We start from the raw sequence: 23,205 nt of genomic DNA, 5'->3' as shown, positions 1-23,205 counted from the left end.
CAGTGCATTCCGGCAATTGATATTAACAAAACACCAGTGACAAATGATCAAGATGATCGTTCTAGGCTGTAGAGGGCGCACTACTCAAATCGAGTAGGGATGTACCAGACTCTGTCACAGGCCCTCACCGGCTTCACCTCAGACCATAGCAGCCATAGTACCGCCCTAAGCAGTTGAGCCGGGCGAAGTTCCGCTACGCTATAATCCTGCTGGCTCGGTGAGCCTTGGTTGCTAGAAAGACCATATGGTTGAGGCTCAGCGTAGCGGACGAGGGGCTGTGAGAGAATCTAGGGATGTACCAGACCACGAGAAATGCAATTCCTTGCCAAGTCAATCACATGCCAAAATTCCGGGAGAATAGTACCGTTATGATACATGATGGCACATTTGTATTGCCAGAGATATTTAATGTGCGTACAATTAGAGAGGAATTGAAAAATAGACCATACTTGAACAACATTTGAATCTGCCAATGATGAGGTGGCAAGATAAAAACTCGTACAGTAAGCATACTGTATTATCATTCGTAACTTACCCAGACAAACTGAAAATGTATGTTCCGCATTTTACTTGACGGTGCCATATACATGGTTTTACAAAATCACAGACTGTTTCTAGTAAAAGTCTGGTGGCCAGCTTGGGCTTAATACACTCAATTCAGATGTAAACTGTGGATTCGTTTCATGACACAATATGGTGGTATTCAATTTGTCAACCGGTTCCCGATAAAAAGGCAAGGATTTGCTGTCTTTGGGTGAGTGAATACCATTAATTTGCACCCCTGCCGTAATTGAACAATAATCCTGCTACCATGACTCCATCTGAGAGAAATAAAGTTGTACGGGAGTGGGGTACTGCACTATAACTACTGTCATTTCCTCGTAACAGAGTGGTACCTTTTCGGAGTTGTGTAACTGGAGAGATATTTCGAAATTTTGGAATTGCATATGTCACATTTGCAGCTCTGTATTTTTGTGATAGCCCGTCATTTCCATTTGCTTTTCAATTAATAGCATTCTTTCTTTGATAAAGTTGTAAAATTCATAATCCAGGTACATCCTTCCCCTCATGATTTCTTTGACAGTCTCTGGTGATTCCTTCCGAGAGACAGATTTGAATTTCGACATAACGTTTTTCCTCTTGATAATCTTGTAAGCCTTTGGTGCTGATCGGAAAAACTGTGGCATAAGGTACTGAAAAATGCGCAAGGATCTTTCAAAGTCTTCCATTATTCCAACAAAAACGTACTTTTCCACGACGTTTCGTTTGGCAGTTTCTAACGCCCATTCAACATCTTCTCGACACCGATCAGACTGTCCACAGAAGTACGGAATAATTGTGATCTTGCCGCCGCTGCATTCGTCGTGCATGCCGAGAACACATTCTTCAAATGTCACGTTGACGTTCCGCTTGCTCGTTTCACGCATGTGTTGTATATCCCCAAATCGGAGGTAGTGAAATAGTGATATTTTCCGCTCTACGGGATCCCTTATCAAGTTGATGTACATCGGTGCGTCCTCGATACCGTGTTTTTCAAAATCAATGAAATCTAAGTGTCTATTGTAGAGGAATGGCTCTGTGATATTCATGATTTCGGAAAGGAGTTCAACTTCTTCGTCCTCGCTTACAGTCCTGCTGCGGTACTCCTTGCTTTTTACGTGGGCAAAATTATTCCGAATAGAAACCCTCTCGACGACTGCCATCATAGTACGACTGCCACATTTCGAAACCCTGTTATAGATTACTCTGTTTATTCTTCTCGTGCTTTCGACGTCAAGTGGTAAATTCGTTTTCGGTGTAACTACTGACGAATCCCTGGAAGATAGGGATGCCACTTCTCGTACCAAGTTCTCGTCTGATGTGATTTTACGATCATTTTTTAAGTTTATTCTGACAAAGGACGAGCACAATCCTAAAACCGATACTGATATCGCCAAACTGAGCAAAATGTTGAACATGTTGAACAGCCTACATCGCCGCGTTCGTTGTTTTGGATTAAATCCGCTCGTTTCCATGGTGCTGCAATTGTTTCGAGAGGTACAGGATGACGTTAGATAAATATGACTGCCGGGATTTATCGAGCATTACCACAACAAACAGTGGGCGAATATTACAATATCTTCACGCTTAGCTTCGACATGTCTGGCAGAAAACGTACAAGTAATATGTAACCACTTGTTGAAATCAATTATCTAAAAGAGAAACACGATACGTCAATTTTAATTTCTGACGATTATTTTTGAATAGGCCCTATTAAAGATAGCTTCTGTGTATATATTGTCAATTTCATTACTTGTCTGGATGATAATTTATTGCTTTACTATTAACTTTTTTTCGGTAACGTGACATGGCACTATGATATTTGAAATGTTACCCTTATAGTGTTGACGGAGCAAGGACACTTACTTTGATTGTTCCGAACAGTTCATCCCATCACTAATCATTAAATTGATGTTTTCCTACTTTTAGGCCCGAGGATAATGAACAGTGTGCTTAACCAGCTATATTAAATGTATGAGAAGCGGCTTTTGTGTTGCCACGAAATATATATCAGTAAATATATGTTACATGAGGTTGAACAGCTTTGGCTCAAAATTTTAGTGACATTCCAAATGATTCTAAAAATTCTGCTCTGTAACTGTCGTCTGCATGACACGACAATGTAACGATGTATATGGATCACGGAAATGGCCACATCTGTCGCCACACTCTTTGTATGCCTACCCCTAACGTATGTGCAACTAACACAAACCATTTTCGAAAAAAATGAGTGTATCGCAATGTACTCACGTGCACTTTGTTGGTGCCTGTCTTCTTAATCCGAGAGGATTCAAAACCTTGATGAAATCTAGAGCTTGCAAGAACTGATCGTTTTTCCTAAGCCCCTCTATCTGTTTGGAACCTCATTTGTATTTCCCTCCCACGGTGAGTTTATCCAACAGAAAAGACGGGGATGCAGGGCTAGCGGCCAATGACGCTACTACCACCTGTTGCATGCTCTCTTAATGCATTATATCATCTCAGACTGACAACGTGTTACGATGGCTGTCAGCAGTTGACTAACAAGAGAAGATTCCGTCGTCGAAATGGTTTGCTTTCAGTCGTTGTTTTCCTCGAATTGTATGTTAATTACTGTGTTTTACTCTACCCACAGTCAAAACTGTCTCCTGCACGTCAAAGGTTGTGTGAAACTTCATCCCTATACAGCTCCATCCTCTACGATATATGGCGCAGGTTTCATAAACGTATGGCTACAGGGCGATTGTCATCCCAGTGCACGTAGTGCCCTTGGTTACCATCACACCACATTTTATGACCTAACCAAATTTGAGAAACTCTCTACACACATGCAATTTACTTATGGAACGCCGTTTCCAATCGATTTGATAATACTATATGATATGATACAATACGATATCATATCATATGACATGGCATGATATGATACGATGTTAGCGGTTTAATCCTTTTCGGTGTCCAATAATCAGGGTCGATTGTAAATTTTCTTTTTTCTCATGTGACACAAGGAAACGTGAATAAATTTCTTAATCGCACGTAACAATTTTTTTTTTTTAAATATTTATTATCGAGGTATAAATAGGGCAGGCCACCGGAAACGTGTCTTTCCTTATATCGGGCAAATATGATTAATCATCAGGTATATCCAGACAAGTACACATACCTATCACGGGGCCCCGACTTATCCCAGCTCGTATTGCTGAATGTATAGCGTGATTGGTTGATAAAAATGAATGACACTCAGTCCAATTATAAAACGGACAATAATAAGGATGTTTTAAACATTTTAAAAACATGGCAGATTTTTAGCTCACGTTTGTAAACACGTGGGCTATTGTCATAGCGATGTCTGTCTGTCTGTCCGTGTGTGTGTGTGTGTGTGTGTGTGTGTGTGTGTGTGTCTGTTTACGTTTACACGATAACTCAAAAACGCCTGAACGGATTCAAGTCAGATTTGGTACACAGGTACCATATGCTACTTGCAAGAACTGATTAGATTTTGGTTAGTGTGGCTTGCATATTAATGAAGTTATGCAATATCGTTTTTTTCCATACAATGGTTTCCCTATGGAGACGGTTATGACAGTGTAGACATATATCAAGAAATACTGCACAAAATTTCATGAAACTTTTCACAGATGACAATCTCAGAACATTATGATGATACTGTGAGTGTCATGTCAATTGCCTTCTCATTTGCGTATTTAATGAACTTTTGTTATTAGTGAGATAACTCTGAAATTCCTGCACCAAACTTGATGATACTTGCAACAAATATTGATCTGATATATATCTAATTATACTCAGAAGCATTGGACAGTGTCAAGTTAATAAATAGGTCATTTGCATATTTTATGAAGTTTCGTAATTAGTCATATAACTTCGATTTAACTTCACCAAACGTGATGAAATCTGCTGCAGATACTGATCCGACTGATATCTAACTGTAGTGTAAAGCATTTAGTAGTGTGAAATTAATTAAGGGTTCATTTGCATATTTAATGAACTTTGTAATTAGGTATATAACTCTGAAATTACGGCACCAAAGTCTTTGAAATTGGGTACAGATATTGTTTTGATAAATATCTAATTGTACTGAGAAGCATTTGGCAGTGTCAAGTTAACAAATAGGTCATTTGCATATTTTATGAAGTTTTGTAATTAGTGATATAACTCCAAAATAACTGCACCAAATGTTATGAAATCTGCTGCAGATACTGATCCGACAGATATCTAATTGTTGTGTAGAGCATTTACTTGTGTGAAGTTAATTATGGGTTTATTTGCATATTAAATGAACTTTGTAATTAGTGATATTACTCCAAAATTACAGCGTTAAATTTGATGAAACTTGATACAGATGTTGATCTGATAAATATCCAATTGTACTGAGAAGCATTGAACAGTGTCAAGTTAATAATTAGCTCATTTGCATATTTCATGAAGTTTTATAAGTAGTCATATAACTCCGAAATAACTGCATCAAATGTGATGAAAACTGCTGCATATACTGATCTGACAGATCTCTAACTGTGCTGTAAAGTATTTAGTAATGTAAAGTTAATTAAGGGTTCATTTGCATATTTAATAAACTTTGTAATTAGGTATATAACTCTGAAATTACGGCACCAAATTTTGTGAAACGTGCTACAGATATTGATTTGATAAATATTCAATTGTGCTATGAATCATTGAACAGTGTCAAGTTAATATAGGGTTTATTTGCATATTTAATGAACTTTGTAATTAGTGACATTTCTCTAAAATTACTGCATTAAATTAAATAAAACGTGCTACAAATGTTGATCTGATGGATATCTAATTGTCCCATGAAGCATTGAGCAGTGTCAAGTTAATTAACAGCTCATTTGCATACTAAATAAAGTTTTGTAATTGGTGATTAAAATCTGAGAGTACTGTGCGATGTTGAAAAAAACCTGCTTCATATAGTGATAACATATATCTTATTGTTCTGTGAAGCGTACTACTATTAATGAACCTGTTGTAAAACACGTGAGCACATTCAGTTCATATCTGGTTTTTTGAGTCATAATTTGCAACGGATCGGAAGGTTATATCTGATTGGTAGATTGTCATTATTGACAGTAATCAGGGCTATTGTCTACCCAATTGACTGTTTGAAAATAATTCAATAAGAACACTGAGTTTCAGCCGACCGGTTTTCTAACAGCTTCCGAGACGCTGCTCATTACCCTCTTTAAATGGGAGAAACAGGCATTATTTTTTATAGCGTTGACATCATGTATTAAACAAAGTAAGTCTGATTAAATACATGGCTTTGGCAGTATACAAAAACATTCGTGTTCGCAGATTTCTGTTGTCTATTCTACCGAAGCGTCGATTTTTGCCACAAAACGAAAGTTCTTACAAATAAGAAGGAGCAGTGAAGTTTAACGTGTGACTATGATGTCGAAGGAAACAGTAGCACAAATACGAAGCATTTTGGAAGACACTGTAAAAAGTTACTTGCCTAAAATTTTTCGCTGATTAACATTTTGCAGTTTGGGAAGCAGGTAGAAAACAGGCTTTCAAACAAGTCTACCACTCAACGGGGACATGTAGTTGACCGGTTAACTTACTTAGTTATTTCTAGTAACGATATTACCAGCCAGGATTAAAGTGTGAAGTGTCTCCACGCCGTTGATAAAGTAACTCAGAATTGTGATTGTAGTAATTATATGTAAAATCCATTCATCAGGCAAAAAACTAAATGAACAAATGGCCGATATAAATTTAATACAGAAATTTGTCAGTCAGGTTATTAGCTGTTGTTTTCTACCAACACCGGCCAATGGTAGCACGAATGCAGAGAGGCAGGGGGAATTGCTACATTCAGTAGTATTTCTGCACATTGTCAACGTAAACAACAGTATAACTGTCAATAGGGAGTTTCTGTGACTCAAGTGATAAAAAAGCTTTCGATCTCTCATGGACGATGATCTTCATCAGAATGACAAAAAAAGAAAGCAGGAAATGTAATATTTATAGCTGACCACTAGATGGCGATGTGATCAACTGATTGTAAATATGATGTATCTCATAATATTTATATGCGGAACGTGACGTCTCATGTTAGTCAATTCTCTGATCTTCCTCAGCAAGTCATCTTAATGGTGATGAAATTGTTATGCGTGTTTGAATAAGGCTGATAAAATTGTCTTATCTCTGACAGATTTCCAGTGTTCGTCAATTTTTGACCTGTCTCACCTATCCTTACACGGAATCTCGCGTATATTATACCACATCGTTGTTCTAGCCTTCTATTATGGAGGAACAAGAAGATGCCGATTAGTTCGATGAGGTTTGAAAGCAACGTAAATGCTGTGTTTTCCTGTAAATTCTGTATAGTTTCTCAGAGATAAATGTCTAGGGCAAATGTCGCCATGCTTTTCGTCGGTTACTTGATTTTATAACAATCTCCAGTTTCGGAGGATGAAGCGATCACATGCTGATGTTGTGTCAGTGCCTATTTCGAATAACCGCAAGCAGCTAGTGCTTCTTCAAATTCTTTATGTTCCAATATCTTCTCCACCTCGTCTTGTGTGTTGGTGTGATCTGTCAAGGTCGTAACATTATCCCTGTTCATCACCGTGAAAGTATCATCCACATTTCAATTCCAAATCCGCGGTCTAATTGTTGTAGTAAGTGTTAACTCCTCAAAGAACTCCATAGAAGTTGGCCACAATGGGCTAAACTGGCCATGGACTTCCCATTTCCGGGCCATGTGTTTGCCTATAGCACTGACTGTGATACACAAAATATATGGTGTTTAACTCAACATCCAGAAACTCCACACTCATAGCAATTCCGTATCGAGTTTTTGTTCAACCACTTCTAATGCTGTATCAATAACCAGCAGTCTTTACCAATTTTCTCTTGTAAACGGTGGTTGGATCGCGTGGAAATTTGGCATGGGTCTCCTTGTCCTAATGATTTTTATATTGTTTGGGTCTTATTTTATATTCTTGCTAGTTAGAATAAAGGTTGTTATAGAAATTCTTTATAGATAGTTTATCTACAAAGCTGATGAATATCTTTGTACACAGCAGTATTACCAAGTTGCGAAAGTAAAATGCTATTTCTAAAGAGATATTCAATAAGAGAGTAAATGTAAATATCTGGTTCAAGGAGTGCCACTTTTGGAATCAGAGTGTCAAGATAGGAATTGGAAAGGAGCGTCTTTAAGAGTCACTCAGTCAAAGTTTCAGGATAAGAATACAGTGACACATTACAAAAATATCATGGCAACGGGCCTGTTACTGTCATGGTGCTAAACAAAAATATCAAAGTTGGCAATGAAACTGATGAAAGAGATTGTCGAATGGCGTTCAACCAGAGTGTCGAGGTAAGGGAATGGTTTCTGCCATGCAAATCAACCTATGTGTCAAGAGGTGTTTAGGTAAGGTTCAAGTTCTTTTCATTTTTACAGACACGAGGGAATTACAATCATCTTAGGATAATGTGAAGACTCAGTGCAAAGACTGCTTTTATCTCCCCCTGCATCGTGAAAGGTGTAAAGGACAGAACATGTTTTACATTCATTTGTAACAATCACAAGGTTATAACCCGTCTTAAATTTTATTCTTCTCCACAGAGTTAACACAGGGGTGGCGACCATTTTGACTTTCAAATATCGGTAAATCTTTGGTAATTTGTTTCTCTAGTAGCAAAATTTGGACGGTGAACCCTGCCTTTTTATTCTTGATTTCGAAAAACTATAGTAGTATGGTGTAAGATTCCTCTGGGAAAGTTTGAACTAAAGTTGAAGTCTTTTACTTTCGAGGTGCATGCTACCGTGACCTGAAACTTTGCAGAGGATTGTTTAATGTCATAGTTCATCGTTTGGCAATCAATCATACAATGCTAAACACGTGTGTTGAAAGCCTTCAGACAGGTACGCCGACCACTTAGGAGCACAAGTTCGTCAATACACCTGCAAACAACAACAACAACATTAAACACCCAGGTTACTCTGTTCCCTAGGACAGAACTAAGCTGTGCAAAATTTTTCTCTCAGGCCGGAGGAATCATAAGGATCAAGAACGGTAACCTCATTTCACGTTGGTCTGTGAACCTTGCACTACGTTTTTAGGTACGTCTTGGATCTACCCCACTCTCTCTCTCTCTCTCTCTCTCTCTCTCTCTCTCTCTCTCTCTCTCTCTCTCTCTCTTCACTGCCATGCACCAAATGGCATGGCATAGAGTGAACGGCACTGGAGAATTGGTTGTCAGATTTATGATTTACGACGTGAAATGCTTGACTCCTTCTCCTATGTTGCCATTTGTCAGACACAGCCGTCAAACCTTTCACCTCGGGTGACTTGTGTGAGAATGCTTCTGTTTAGGTCAGTGCGTCAGCATATTTGCGTTTTTTGACATCAACGGAATGTTAATGGTGTTACAGTATACACATATTGACTGGCCATGAGGGCAACAGCATACGTCTGTACCCCGAGGGACTGTGAGTCACCCCCAAAAATAGACTGTTTCCCGAGGCCGTAGGCCGAGGGAAACAGTCTATTTTTGGGGGTGACTCACAGGCCCGAGGGGTTAAAGACGTATGCTGTTGCCCCCATCGCCAGTCAATATGTGTTTTGTAACACACCTCCTCCGTAGCCATGCATAAGAACGTACTATACACAAAACTTGTCGCATGTAGGCCTACGATGGAATATGTTGGGGTGGTTCTAAGAAAAAGTTTTTCCCAAAAGAATCTGCAAAACGTTCAATACACCGTTGATTATTATAGTTTTTGTCCGTATCGAGTCCTTGTTGGAGACCAAAGCATTCAATTCTTCTTCAGAAAGTAGGATAAACCAAGAAATTTCTCGACTATCGTTTCGATCGGCCGCAGACGACATCTTTGTTTACATTCCGGTCCGCGTTCGCGTCAATGTCGCGTTTGACGTCAGCGGGCATCATTTTTCGGAACTGATGCCTGGCAGGCAACAGTTCAAACAAATGATGCCTGATGACGTCGTTTGCGTTGATCAGCACAAAAAGAATGCATCCCACGTGACTATCAATTGGCGAATTAGAATACAGACTGCGGATGAGGTGTGTTACAATGACTGCTGTAAAATGGAACACTGCCCCAAAATTAAATTTAATGATGAAACTCGTACCATCATTACTGAGAAAATTAGTCTCATAAGCATAAGTGGTCACCGAGTCAGGTATATTTAGAAGGAGCATGTATAAAATTAACAATTGAGTCGGCCAATCGTCGGCAAGAAACAAATTGACGGACCCAACAAATTTTTTTTGTAAGTTCTCCTGTGATATTCGTGTTCTGGTGAGTTGATCTTGTAACTATGTTTTAAAGTTAATGAGTTGAATCAGTAACTACGTGATAAAAGTAATAGCATTTACTTCTTTAATAGGTCTGAAAGACAAACATAAAGATAACTGTTTTCAAAATGGCATATCGATCACAGAGAGAGCAACCTGGATACTCTTGGAAAATTACTGCATTAATAAACATACAGCAGAACTCCTGCCTACATATCGGACAATATCATAAATTCATCCAGAGTTCTTCGATCTAATGACAAAATCGTCCTTTGTCACACACTTTGCCCCCTCACATAGAACAATGTCCAGTACGTCAGTCACCCACTCTTGATGCATTTAAGGAGAACATCAACACTTTTCTTTTTAGTAGAACATACTGAACAACTCTTGACTCTGAAAAGCGCCATTGAACACTATTGGCTAAAGAAATCCATTTGATTGATTGATTAATTGACAACATCGTTCCACACTTTTCCGCTCACGCGAGGCAAACATTTTATTTTTATTGTTAAATGATCATAATACACAGTGCAGCTTTTTATTCGCTGTTCCTTCACTGGTCATCATCAGTGCTGGCTTTAGGTTCAAAACAAGGTCCCGCTCGTCAAACTTGTAAAACGGATAACAAACTGCTAGTGAGCGCGCGGTATTTTATGACACGTCAATGTAATCACTTTGAGTGTCTGTTTGCTGGTAAATGCAAACTGATGCATATGGGTCATTAAGTTTGGTGTAATATGTACATGGCCATCACTCAGGACGCTGATGAAAAAGAACACAAAGATTGTTATGTAATAGTGACTGCGACGCCAAAATTACAATTGCATTGCAGATATGATTCACATGATGATGCTTGACAATTAGTATATCATGACAATCTTTTGTTGAAGTTAGTGAGTCTAATTTTTTACTATTGTCAGTATAAAAATCATACATGAAATGGAATTCTGTACTTTCTTTTGATCAAACCTACCGTCGAATTGTTAATTGAAAATCTATATTGTTGTAGGTAGTAAAAAGGAAGGGGGTTCACATTTACATTACAGCATAGGGCTGAGGATAGGCATTCCTAAAAATGCACTCAGCACATGAGATTTTCGATTTTCTGTTCGATTAAAGTCCTCTGCGTACTTTACCTATAACGCGATTTTAATATGTTGAAATCCATTCGCAATGACAGGCGACATAACATTTTGATTGGTAACAAAGATTATTAAGTTGATGTCATAAATCACTTCAATAGTTCTTTTACCGGTTCCATGATGCAGTGCGCTACAAAGCGTACGATACTCATAGAACGTACACGGTAGGGTACACGCAGGGTATGTTACTCATAGAGCGCTATGGCAGGGTACACAAAGACCCTATATTTTGGTCACCCATGGATATAAATGCTCGAGGCATTTTTTGGTATTGCAAATTTGTGTCATTCTTGCATAACTATCCACCGTACAACACAAAATCAGCATGTTCTTGTTGTTTTAAGTGTGTATACGGTGTTTGATATAACCACAGGAATGCATTGTTGGATAACCAGGAAAAGGTCTATAGCATCATGTGTCAACAGTCGCATGGTCCTTCATAATTTACATAAACAAACAAGCAAACATACACACAATAAAAGTGACATACCAACACTGCTCAGCTGAACAGTCTACCAACACAGTCTACATACAGGTGCGTCGAGATATGCCAAACACGGCTTTACTTCCTTGATCTGCTTGTCCTGAAACAAGTGACCACAACCATGGCTGACAAAGTTGCCGGAATCTGTAACTTTGTTGTCTTGCTGCTTTTCCTGCTAAACCTTGGATCTGGTAAGTGTAAGGCGGAAACTAACAACCAAGACTATAGGGACTGTAAAGCTTCTTCCTTAAAGACATACATTTCGTCTCTTGCGAGCACACACTTACGGCCTTTGAATGATTCAGTTGGCCTTGTTTTACTTTCTTCAAGCGACGTATAAAACATTCCTTTCAACATCCCCCCCCCCCCAAATCTAAGTTCATTCACAAAGGGAAAATACAGTTTCATTTTAGGCGACATTTGTTGATGTAATTTTGTCCTAATATCAGGTCATTTTACTTCCTCCTTGTGATGCTGCAACGACGTTCATTCAGTACGTTGTTTTGTATTCAAAAGAGTTTTTACTGGTAATAATGGTGAAAGATGACAATAATAGTCTGACATGATGAGAAAACTTCGATTCTCAGTCGTCAATAATTGTTAGAAGAAATTTAATCAATTTACAACTGAGGGTGGCCATTTTAAGGTATCTATTACAGCCCTATCAAACTTAAACAGGAACTTCCCCTATAAATGCGGATTACAGTAAATCTGTGCAAATGAAGAAAAGCCACACTATACTGATCGGACGTGCCGTGTTTGGTCGAAGAATCATGTCATTTTACCATGTTCAAGCTGTTTATTGTCACCGAATGTCGCATATAATGTCTATGAATATACAGCGAATGCAGTCGGGTTAAAAATAAACTTTGAAAATATCGTAATTTTTTTCAGAGACGGCATGTGTTCGTGTTCTGTGAAAGAGCATTTGACCCCATTTGCAAAATAAATGTAACGACACTGTGTCAATCATGATTATTCAAATTTATCACATGGTCAGAGCGATATTTACCCAACTGGTCGAAGCAAATATAACGCACCGACTTATCAGAGCAATGCAATTAGATAAAGATTAGGGACTGGACACAAATTACAGGGCGGGGGTCGGTGTTTTTTGGGGGTGGGTCGCCATTTTGCGCGCAAGCATTTTTTGTGCAAGCCTATGGGGGAGGGTCACCTTTTTATGCATCAAAGCTGAAATTGCATGTGCACGTATTGAAGAATATGGAATACTGAAAAAAGAAAAAAAATACCTCCTGGCACTTTCATTTTCTGCCATTCCCATTTTCGGCGCGCCCTTCGGGCGCAAGTTTACGGGTATAATAAACAATGTATTGATGATAAAAGCTGCCATATTGATTTTAGTTGTCATGATTTCTACCTATCCAACTCCTCTATTTGTGCATAACTGTCCCCTATAGTGACTCTTTCAATAACAATTTGGGAGATCACTCATTTGATATCATTCTCCCATTGACAATACATTGGGTATAGGTCGGTGTCAAATGTTCATGTCGCTGTATATACATTTTTTTATTTTTTGAGGACATTGACAGATTACAAACTGTTACGAATAGTGCAAAATGTCATCAATAACAACTGGAAGCTTCAGGTCGAACAACTTTTGAATAACAATTTAGAATCAGATAACCTATGAGTTATTTGTAATTTCCTCATAGCCTACAATGTATAGTGAATCAACATTTCGGTGAAATTCCAAAATCAAATTTCTTGCACAACCATGGACTTGAAACCACTCTAGTCTAATCATGAACATTAATACTAATAAGTAGGTGTACATAAATGCACAGATTTACCTTGTTTAGGGGCCCGTTTTACCACCGCTATCAGTGCTAAAACAATATTTTATCATCGGTGGAATGAGCTCTCGTCCAATCAGAATGGCGCATGGTAGCTTGATATAATATAATATTTGTATAATATATTATATCATGCTACACAACATCGTACAAAGGGCTGTACCATGGTAGCTCCATTGCTATACTTATGCCTACACCATCATGCCTATACAGAAAGATCATTTTCGGCAAGTCAGTGATCATATCGCCAATCGCGTCTTCGATACTGCCCAAGAAAATCCATTCTGAATTTGTTTTAGTGTTTTATTTCCTTAACCCAAAAGTAAATGGCAAATTAGTTTCTGTTACCGTATATTTGAGACCACAAGCAATATTGTTACTATTGGCACATCGTTGAAATCCAGTAGTGCAGTACTGCTTTTCTAGTCATTTGCGTCTGTCACAGCCAGTCGATCCGTGACAAATGTTACAAGTGATTGACGAAAAGCGGGCAATACACATCTGTCTTTCCATTTACAACAGTGTCGAAAGGTCATCAGGCTTCGAAATTTTCGTCACCAGATAAGCGAAAAAATGCAAAAACTGCATAGACAGACATACGTCATTCGCGAGTACAGACAACTCTTGACTGCAGTGTATCAGAACATTCAAGCTTACTTGCGATCGCGGCAAACTGCGCCACGGCATGGAAAAATATCAACGCGCGGATTTGTCATACCTGTACAGTATATTCCAAAAGTCTCAGTTTCAATATATGTCAATAGAAAACTTTAAGTTCTGTTTGTCACAAACTTTATGCATTGTTCAAATTCCTGTAGGCCTATCGTATCGTATGCAGTCAAAGTCTACATTACCTCAATGTACATTTCACCTCAATTACGTCACCCCGGGGTCGAAATCCTGACAGTCACGCGTCACTTCGATGGTCGGCGTTACTTGCCCTCGCATTGTTTGCGAATTTGCGGCAGTTGTCGGACGCTGCCAGCGCTGTTTATGTTGTCAAATAGTAGGCGAAAATGTTGCCTTTGATTCATTCCTTAGAACAAGTAAATTGGTTATACATAAGACTGTCATCGTGCTGTAGTATACAACGAAGTTTTAGTTTTAGTCGACGTTCACACTGACTGCAGTTAGGCAGACATTAGATATTACTACGGCCATAATATGATTGCGTTCAGTGTATTTTACCCGTGGAGACAAATCTCTTCTTCAGGTTTCCATTACATTTAGACGGAAGGTGATAATTGAATGCTATAAATCCCTCTTAATCGGTAACAGACAGTGTTTACCCGTCCATTAACCATCATCCACAAGTGACTCCGAAAATCCCGCCCAATGTATGTAAATCGTGTGCGTCATGAGTAATCGTTCTATTATGCGCCCACGGTCCTGTAAGTTCCCGTTTAACGTAAAATGCGCCTTGGGGACAGATATTTGGACTCTCAAAACTTTTTCAATTCTTTTCTGATCTACCACTTGTTGGGGTTCATTTTGAAGCTCTTTGAGTCAGAAAAACTTTTATCGTTTTAGATTTTTTTGAAAATCAAACAATTTTATTTTCCTCCAAAGAGTTAATATAGGGATGGTGGCCATTTTGAATTACAAATAACGGTAAATTTTGGGTAAAAGTTTCTCTGCACAGTGACCCCCGATTTTTATTCTTGATTTTTAAAGTGAATGATTTAATGATTCCGTGAGGAAATTTTGAGGTAAAGTTAAAGTCTTTCACTTTGGGGCGCACACTACCTTAATTGTAAAACAGTCTCAAATCTAGTTAATTATACATTGGCAATCTTAAAGGGATACAGTCGTCGGAACTGCGCTTTAAGGTCGTATGGGACCCATACGACCAATGTAAACCCTGTATCCAAGGTACGATGGTGATTGATGAAAGTTAAAACATGTCTGTCATAATCTACATCGTATAAATGTTGCAGCTATGATGATGAGGTGCATCAAAATATCGTGTAGGAAGTACAATGTTTGTAAACAAGAAACTCGCAAAGGCGCAGTTCCGACGACTGTTTCTCTTTAATGCCAAACGTCCACATCAGTACATACGGTTCCAAAAGAGCGCACTTTTCTTCATTTTTATACAGTTTACAGATGATATTTAGAAAGTTGCTGTTAACAAATAGATCATTTATCAGTGGTTAGAAAAATCTGAATATCAATAAAACTATGACTTAACCAGGATCTCATCGTTAATTCGTCCTCCGATGTAAATTAACACGATTGGAACTCATTTGGGATAATTGGATGGCGAAGTAATATCTTTAAAATCTGAAAATGTAAGCTAATCTGCTTTTCTTTTTATGTTATACTTGTTTTTATGAGTAATTTGTAATATTGAGACATTCAGCTATAGGGCACCCAACATTTTTGAGAAATTTGAAAAATATGAAGACCCAATTATCCCAAAAAAGTTCCAATCGTGTTAAATGTAAATCTCAAGAATGCTGAGGAAATGAGTTCATGAACTGTCGACACTCTATTAGGAAGATGACGTAATGTTTGATACAAAATATCTCAAAGAATTTATTTTTTTCTGAAACACATTTGGCTCCAAAAAATTGTGATTCTTGATCCCTTGATTTTGCAGGTCTACCGGTGGATCAGGTTAACCACATCAGGGATTACATATCAGAAAGGGAACCCAGAAGGTATTGGCTTGAAAGCGTCCTTGCTAACCCAAGAGGGACTGATACTGAGTTAGTAATTGGTCTACGATTTCGGATCAGCGGTAGGACTAATTCGCGAGATATATTTGAAGATGCTCTACCTAGCGTCGACTACCACCAAGTTTCTAGAAATCAGACATCGTTATCGGACAGTCAGATCGATGCATTGTTCGATGTACGTTTCTGTTCTGCATTTAAAACACCTTAATGTAAAGTCAAAGAGGACTGAATTCAGCAATCTTTATAAGTGTGACATGTCAAACAATGTAAACAAATATACAGCTTTGCAATCGATAGAAACTTGCCTTTACCGTGCTGGATATTCGTATTTGCAATTTTTTTTCACAATATGTAATTCCAAACCCAACTGAAATTAAGAAAGAGCAAAAGCAGATTACCGTGCCTATTTATAACTATCAGGTTTGATATGACAACCTACTTGTATCAAAACTAGTTTACATGGCCATACATTTTCACTCATGCAGATTTTGGATATGGATCCTTCCTTCTCATATTTCCTAAATAAATGGCACTCCATTTGCTCATAAGTGTCCATCATAAACTGAGCAAGTCAACAGACGATAGCGTTATATTTGTAACAGAGTTGACGTCACTGAGTTAAAATTTAAACGACCAGGAAGTATCAATACAATAGACTACCATTACAATAGACATTGTGCAAACTCAGAGCCATCGACCGTTGAGCATGAAATCATTGGGCCCTCTAGCATTAAGCATGGCAACATAACTATAACAACAGGCTCTCTAGGTTAAAGTTTACCCTTTAGTGTATGGTGTATTGTATTTTCAATTGAGTCAAAATGTTTGAAAATTCGAAACAAATGTCTGGGGTAGGCGGATTTTTTCTAGGGTAGGTCGGCTTACCGAAAACATACATATATTTTTTTTTTCATTTGGCCTCATCCCGAAAGACTTTAACTCAAATAAACGACGTGAGCTTACAGACTTAGCCAAACGATCGGCTACTGAAAAAGTGAAGAACATCTACCAAAACGAAACAATAATACCTTTTTTGTGAAGTAATCAGCTGACTCGAAGGTCATTCATGTATCTTAATTTACTTTCTCATCTCGTGATACGCCCTACACTGATGTTAGAAGGAAAACGATCGCTTCTGATGATACACCACTAGTTATAGTATGCCGGGCAGTTCGATCAGGTAGCCAGGGGTGGTAGATACTTAATTTCGTAAATCAAGCATACTCATCACATTGCCCTGCCTTGCAGTAAGATTGATCATAGAATGCAACGATCAACATGGACATAATCTGCATTACATCTCTAGAAATTTCGCTCTACTTCGAGAAGGGGGATATTTCAATTTTGGTTCTTACTTTTGAAGCTTACTACTTCCATGTCAAGCTTGATGCCGCTGATCGTCAAGCTGAATCTAATCATGGTATTTGACAGAGTAGAACGCCTACGCGTAGAAAATGGTACATAACAACACAAATATTTTTAAAATACCACAGGAAAAAAGAATTTTGCAGAAGCTTTTAATATTAAATCGATAATTTCTTCCGATGCGTCGGTAAGTTCCGTTATCAAAGGTGAAATGTAAACTATCACATGACATTGATCTCCTAGGGGAAATGCTAAAAGCATTGAAACTCACAAGGCTCTCGGTTCCACTCTACTTTGATAAACCCATTCTACGGCGCGCCAAATGTTTCAAAAATATTTATCGTCATAGAGTAAAAATAAACTGTCAAATTTTCTTTCTCAAAAAAAGTCTTAAACGTGTATGAATAATAAAGAAAAAAGTTCTTTCGTCCATATCATTGCATTTTATTAATGTACCTTTTCATAAAAATAGCATTCATTTGAAAATACGTGTCATTAAATATTTGAATGTGCCTGTACAGATAAAGATGACGTGCAACCGTCTTTCTTGATTGAAATTGAAAAATTCGATGGCATTACGGAAGAAAATAAATGAGAAAAGTATTATTGCAAAAAAGGGCAGAATGTTATGTAATGCTTAATTGTAAAATATTCTTTAAACCGTAATGAGAAGATAAACTTTTCAAAAATTTGGAAATACCACACTCCCATACTTATTGACGTACACATACACGTGTATTTGATATAAAGGTGCAATGAATGCTGATTATAAGGGAAAAAAGAAAAAAGAAAAAAAATAAATCAAGCACACACACAAAAAATATTGAAATGATTAAAAACAAAACCACAAATAGTACTTGCACTACTACCAAAAAACAAAACGAACCACCATCAGGTCTGACTAAAAAAAGAAAGAGAATCACAATTGAAAAGTCGACCGAGATCGCGCCGGCGTTGAGGCTGTAAAGAAACCAAAACGAGGTCAGCTTGGAAAAAAAACCAAAGCGAGGTTACAAAAAAAAAAAGAAAAAAAGAAGAGGTAACCAAAAAAAAACAAAAAAACAAAAAAAACTCAGTAGAAAAAAAAGAGGCCCGTTCGAGAAAAGAAAACAGAGTGGGACACCCCGCAGAAAAAGCCCAACATGAAAATTGAATAATTGTCAAAGTCATGATTGTTACAGTTTACTAGTAATGCTCGAGGGTTTTGGATCATCACACTCGGATGTTGGACATGATCTTTGGGGTATTTCAGCGATAACTCTCAGCTTCTAGTCTTCAATATCATCTCATGGACGTCCAAGTTACCGACACGTCCCATTCTATATTAAACAGTTACCAGTTTTGGTTAAAAGTGGACAAAACACTCGTGGTGGTTCGTCGGCTGCCAGCGGTCCCCTCGCTCCAATGTACACTCGAGGTGGTAAGCCAGCGGCCGGCGGTCCCGTCGCTAGTACAGTAGGCCTACACGCCGGCAACCAGCGATCCCCTCGCTGTAAAGTGTAGGGCCGCATCTCCCAAATCATAGACAGTCTGTGCCCAAACCCCAACAAAACGATGGCTTGCCGCTAGCCCACGGTTACGTGTGGTTCGATACACAGCGGCCGCCGTGTGGGTATGCATAGTAAAATTGCATACCACGCAGCACGCTGCGGCCTAGTTCTGCATGGCAGGGCTGTGTGTTACCGGCGTGACACGGCCTCCCGTATAACGCCGGTAACACGTACACAGCCCTGCCATGCAAAGCTAGCAGCGGCCGCTATGTATCGAACCACACACGTATCCCGTGGGTTTAGCCTCTAAACGGAGTGTGGCAAAGGCAAAAATACTCGGGCTGAAACACTCCGTTTAAATTCGAGGCAACGTTTTCACTAGTACCTGTAGAACGCGAACGCGCCCGACTTGACAAACACTGATCAAGCAGCCGCTATTTCTCTGTACACTGTAGCTCAACACAACCAGCAAAGGGAGTGGTAGGGCTACGGAACCGCAGCAAGGCCGGGCTGTGAGTTACCGGATACGGCCAGGCCGTATAACACCGGCGTTATACGGCCAGGCCGGTAACTCACAGCCCTGCCCTGCCACCCAGAGCTATGTATAGGCTACTGCACAAATATCGTAGCTCCATATATTGGACTGTGTGGATATAAAGATTTCTGCAATGGGGATCGACATGTCGTGTATGTGCCGGTCTAGCCCTGCGGGTAGAGTGAGAGTGTCTGGCGATGCGAAGGGCGGACACTCTCGCCATACTCGTAGTCGTAAGGCTTGTACAGTTGCGTCGCTCGTCTTGTCGAACACGGAAAACAATGGACGTTCTCTCAACACGCGGCAGATTTCTTCAAAACTATTCAATTTATCATGATTTGGTTGATCTTTGAGGATAGACGAGGAATTACCAAATAACGAGGTGGTTTATTATTATGGTATTGGAACCCGATGTATCGAAAACACACAGACTGTGTAGAAATCATGTAACGGCGATGACAGTGCGGCTCGGTGGAAGGCCTGCAGTGGGCTCCCTGCCATACCGCGCTTATTAAGGCATAGATATATTCGCAGTGTTGCTATGAAGGGTTATGGGTTTGTACGTCTCACTCGTGATCTGACCTGTGGACTGCCTAAAATTGGCCCAGTTAACTTGACTCTCTGGAACTATTCACTGTTAACCTGGACGTTCTTTAGGTGATATTGCCCACTTCACTTCATCAAGTACGGTTTCAAGTAGCTATGCGTGGCAGGGCCCAGCCAAACAGAGCTAGGTTTTAAGATGTCAAAGTTATCACTGAAATGCTCATTTAATATTTCGTCAAACATTGGAGTATGTGGTGATCGGATTCCCGCTGTTTGGGATTCATCGATCGAAGGAACGTGAACCATGAGTTTTTTGAATAAATTAATTGTATTTTCACGCGTTTTTTTTCTGTGGCGAGTGCTCGTTTTTTTTTTGTTTTTTTTTTTCTTTTTTTTTGGCTGTGGCGAGTGCTCATTTGTTTTCTTTTTCCACAGGCCCACGCGTTTTTTTGTATTTCCTGTGTTCATGGCATTTTTTATTTTTTTATTTTTATCTTATTTTATTTTATTTTATTTTATTTTTTTGTAGATGATGTCCACTTTTGTATAGAGCCATCACTGCCGAATTTTTTCTCTGATTTCTCTCTTTACTGTCAAAGCGGCTAGTGGTTCATATTATATTTTTCATTATCTATAATACGTTTATTATGAGACGTAGTGCTTTTTAATTTTCTTAAGTACATAAATAATTTTATGTATGCATGACTTTTTTTTGTCTGATTCTTTTATAATGATTTTCTGTATGTGGTTCACATTTCATTTTTTGTAATATTTTCCCTTGTGGTAGTAGTGGTTTTTAGTGATTTTCTTGTGAATTTTGTGGACGTACCACTGTATAACATATTTTACTCTTTTTTTGTAAAATCAGCACTCATTGCACCTTTTACGCGAACTATTATACGTGTATGTATGTCGATAAGTATGGATGTATGATTTTTTCAAATCATTGAAAATTGTTTATTTCCTAATTACGCTTTAAAGATTTTTTCTCAAGTTAAAATGAGGTATTAAATGACATTTCTGTCTTTTGTTTTTTAATTATACTTTTCTTACTTATTTTCTTCCTAATGACACCGAATTTTTATTTCAATCGAGAAAGACAGTTTATTTTTGCACTGAATCGATAAATATTTTTGAAACATTTGGCGCGCCGTACCCATTCACTCAAGGAGGTGAGGTTTGAGTAGCAAAATAAACAGTTAAACCACTTTGATTGAAATATATTTGCCCGCACAGTATTCAGGTCCGCCTAGTTTTGCTGAGCTCGAGGATAAAGCTCTTTACAACAATATTGCTGATGCTTTCTTATCCCTTCATCCGTTCAAATTCCATATTGATAACATAAAATAAATATGAAAAACGAAAAGAAAAATCACATGTCGAACACACAATGGAAAGCATCACCCTTTTCGATTCGGCTGTTGCTGGCTCAAATGTTAATACAACAAAGATATAATTCTGAGTCCTTTAATCCATTTTTTTACATGTAAATACAGGCAGACTTAGCTTATTACATCGAAGAAACAATGTCTCGTGTCAATAACTTCACCTCCTATCCAGTGGAAATGATGACTGCATTTGTTGACTCACATTTCACGAGGTACGCAACAAATGAGTTTTGGGATGAGGTCAATGACGTTGACAAGAACTGGGTACAGAAATGCGTGACGTATACAAATGATCCAGTTTTTGTCAAAGCAACCGACAACAGTAAGTGTGATTATTTGTCTGATGGAGTTGTAATAAATACCCAGTAGTGGGTCATGACGCTCAGTTTGTCAGAAGATTGTTTCCGCAAAGCATATCGGAGGGCTGTGAATATATTTTAATTATTATGAAGGACACCTTTCCTGGCGTAAACGCTACTTTTAACGATCACGATTACGGCTGACGAGATTCCGATGCATCATGACTCCCCATTGACTGATTGAAATTCAAATATTAAGATGCGTCCCAGCCGAGCTGGCTTGCCCGGCCGCTGGCGCCGGGGAGAGGCATGGCACAAAACTTGTTTTCTAGTCGGGGGTCCGTGTACAGTGGACGATCAGTTATGAACTATTTAAGACAATCTCATAATGCTTATCAAATGATGGTGAGGCCGGGGTCTCAATGATGGAAGGCAAAAAACCCTCAAAAAAACAAAACAAAAAAACCCAAAGCTTGAGAATTAAAGGGACAAAGTCGCCCACTTTTTCATGAATTTGTTTGATACGAGATACTACTTATATCGTTTGACATGTTGAAAGATAGTAATTAAATGGGTGACCATGCATATATTCAACCCCGGTTTTAGACATGATCAATGAAACCATCGCGAAAATGAATAATTGGTCATGACCATTAATTCATTTTCGCTATAGTGTCATTTAATTTGTCTAAAACCGGGGTTGAATATATGCATGGTCACCCATTCTTTCAGTATTTTTCAACATGTCAAACAATATTAGTAGTATCTCGTATCAAACAAAATTCATGAAAAAATGGGTGACTTTGTCCCTTTAAGACGATTTTGAACTGAAGAACTACTTATTGTTAAGTAGTTAAAAGTACATTGTAACTAAAAAGTGATGTTTCGATTACAGGGATGAAATCCAGGATTCGAGATGACTGTAATCTGATGATGTCATACGCTGTTGCTATTGGTGATTCCATCTCTACCTATAACCCGTGCTTTGACGGTAAGCATCCTTGAGGTTTTGAGCAAACCGACAGTATGGTCACTGGGTGTTTCAAATGTAGCCCTGTCTCATAATTGTAGGCGCGTCAAACAGAATCTGTGGGAAGTAGCTTTACTGCAAAATACCCGTCAACCCCTTGAAACTAATAAACGATAACCGTACCTAATATTACAAGTTACCAAGCCGAAATCAAGACTTAATATCAACTGACACAGCATATTTGATGTGAGTTTTTCTCTAATTTGAAGAAACAAGGACAAAGACAATATGCCATGGTGACTCAATCATTAAAACCTAGCAAGTTTGTTAATGGAATATGTACAAGTATTATGGATTGGTTTTCGCTCTTAACTTGCAGATTTGATGTTTCCATATGGCCAAGAAGTCGGCGATGATCTAAACGAGAAAAATGATGACGGTAGCTCAGATGAAATATTCATTGCCATTCCGTTTCCGTTCTTCGATCAGAATCACGACTCTCTTTGGGTAAGCCTGACACTTCAAAGTGTCACTGATGACAGAAAATTCCATTTTAAAGAAATCTTTGTGTTATAATCATCACACCATAAATTAGTTCATTTTAATATATTCACGATGAAAGAAAGCTGTTTTGGAAATTAAAAGTTTTGA

General features: G+C 38.5%; 2 protein-coding genes across 2 annotated transcripts in view; one reads left to right on the top strand and one right to left on the bottom strand.

Moving 5' to 3' along the window:
- Window positions 1-950: 950 nt before the first annotated feature.
- Window positions 951-1,703, bottom strand: LOC139132310 (uronyl 2-sulfotransferase-like). The gene has a single exon (XM_070698700.1). It carries the CDS (start codon window positions 1,701-1,703, stop codon window positions 951-953), a length of 753 nt encoding a protein of 250 aa, XP_070554801.1.
- A 9,765-nt stretch (window positions 1,704-11,468) lies between these two features.
- LOC139132035 (sushi domain-containing protein 2-like) overlaps window positions 11,469-23,205 on the top strand; it is a 34,052-nt gene continuing 22,315 nt past the window's right edge. Inside the window, exons 1-5 of the mRNA XM_070698414.1 lie at window positions 11,469-11,651; window positions 15,883-16,136; window positions 21,394-21,607; window positions 22,480-22,575; window positions 22,934-23,061. Coding sequence (XP_070554515.1) covers window positions 11,582-11,651; window positions 15,883-16,136; window positions 21,394-21,607; window positions 22,480-22,575; window positions 22,934-23,061 — 762 coding nt within the window. The 5' untranslated portion in view covers window positions 11,469-11,581. The remainder of the gene's footprint in view (window positions 11,652-15,882; window positions 16,137-21,393; window positions 21,608-22,479; window positions 22,576-22,933; window positions 23,062-23,205) is intronic.

The sequence above is a fragment of the Ptychodera flava genome, chromosome 4 (assembly GCF_041260155.1).
Source record: "Ptychodera flava strain L36383 chromosome 4, AS_Pfla_20210202, whole genome shotgun sequence".
Taxonomy (NCBI): Eukaryota; Metazoa; Hemichordata; class Enteropneusta; family Ptychoderidae; genus Ptychodera; species Ptychodera flava.
This window is presented reverse-complemented; position numbering and strand designations above follow the sequence as displayed.

Bases quoted from the DNA above. Each gene is read 5' to 3' on its own strand.
- LOC139132310 (XM_070698700.1), bottom strand. From the start codon at position 1,703: ATGGCAGTCGTCGAGAGGGTTTCTATTCGGAATAATTTTGCCCACGTA.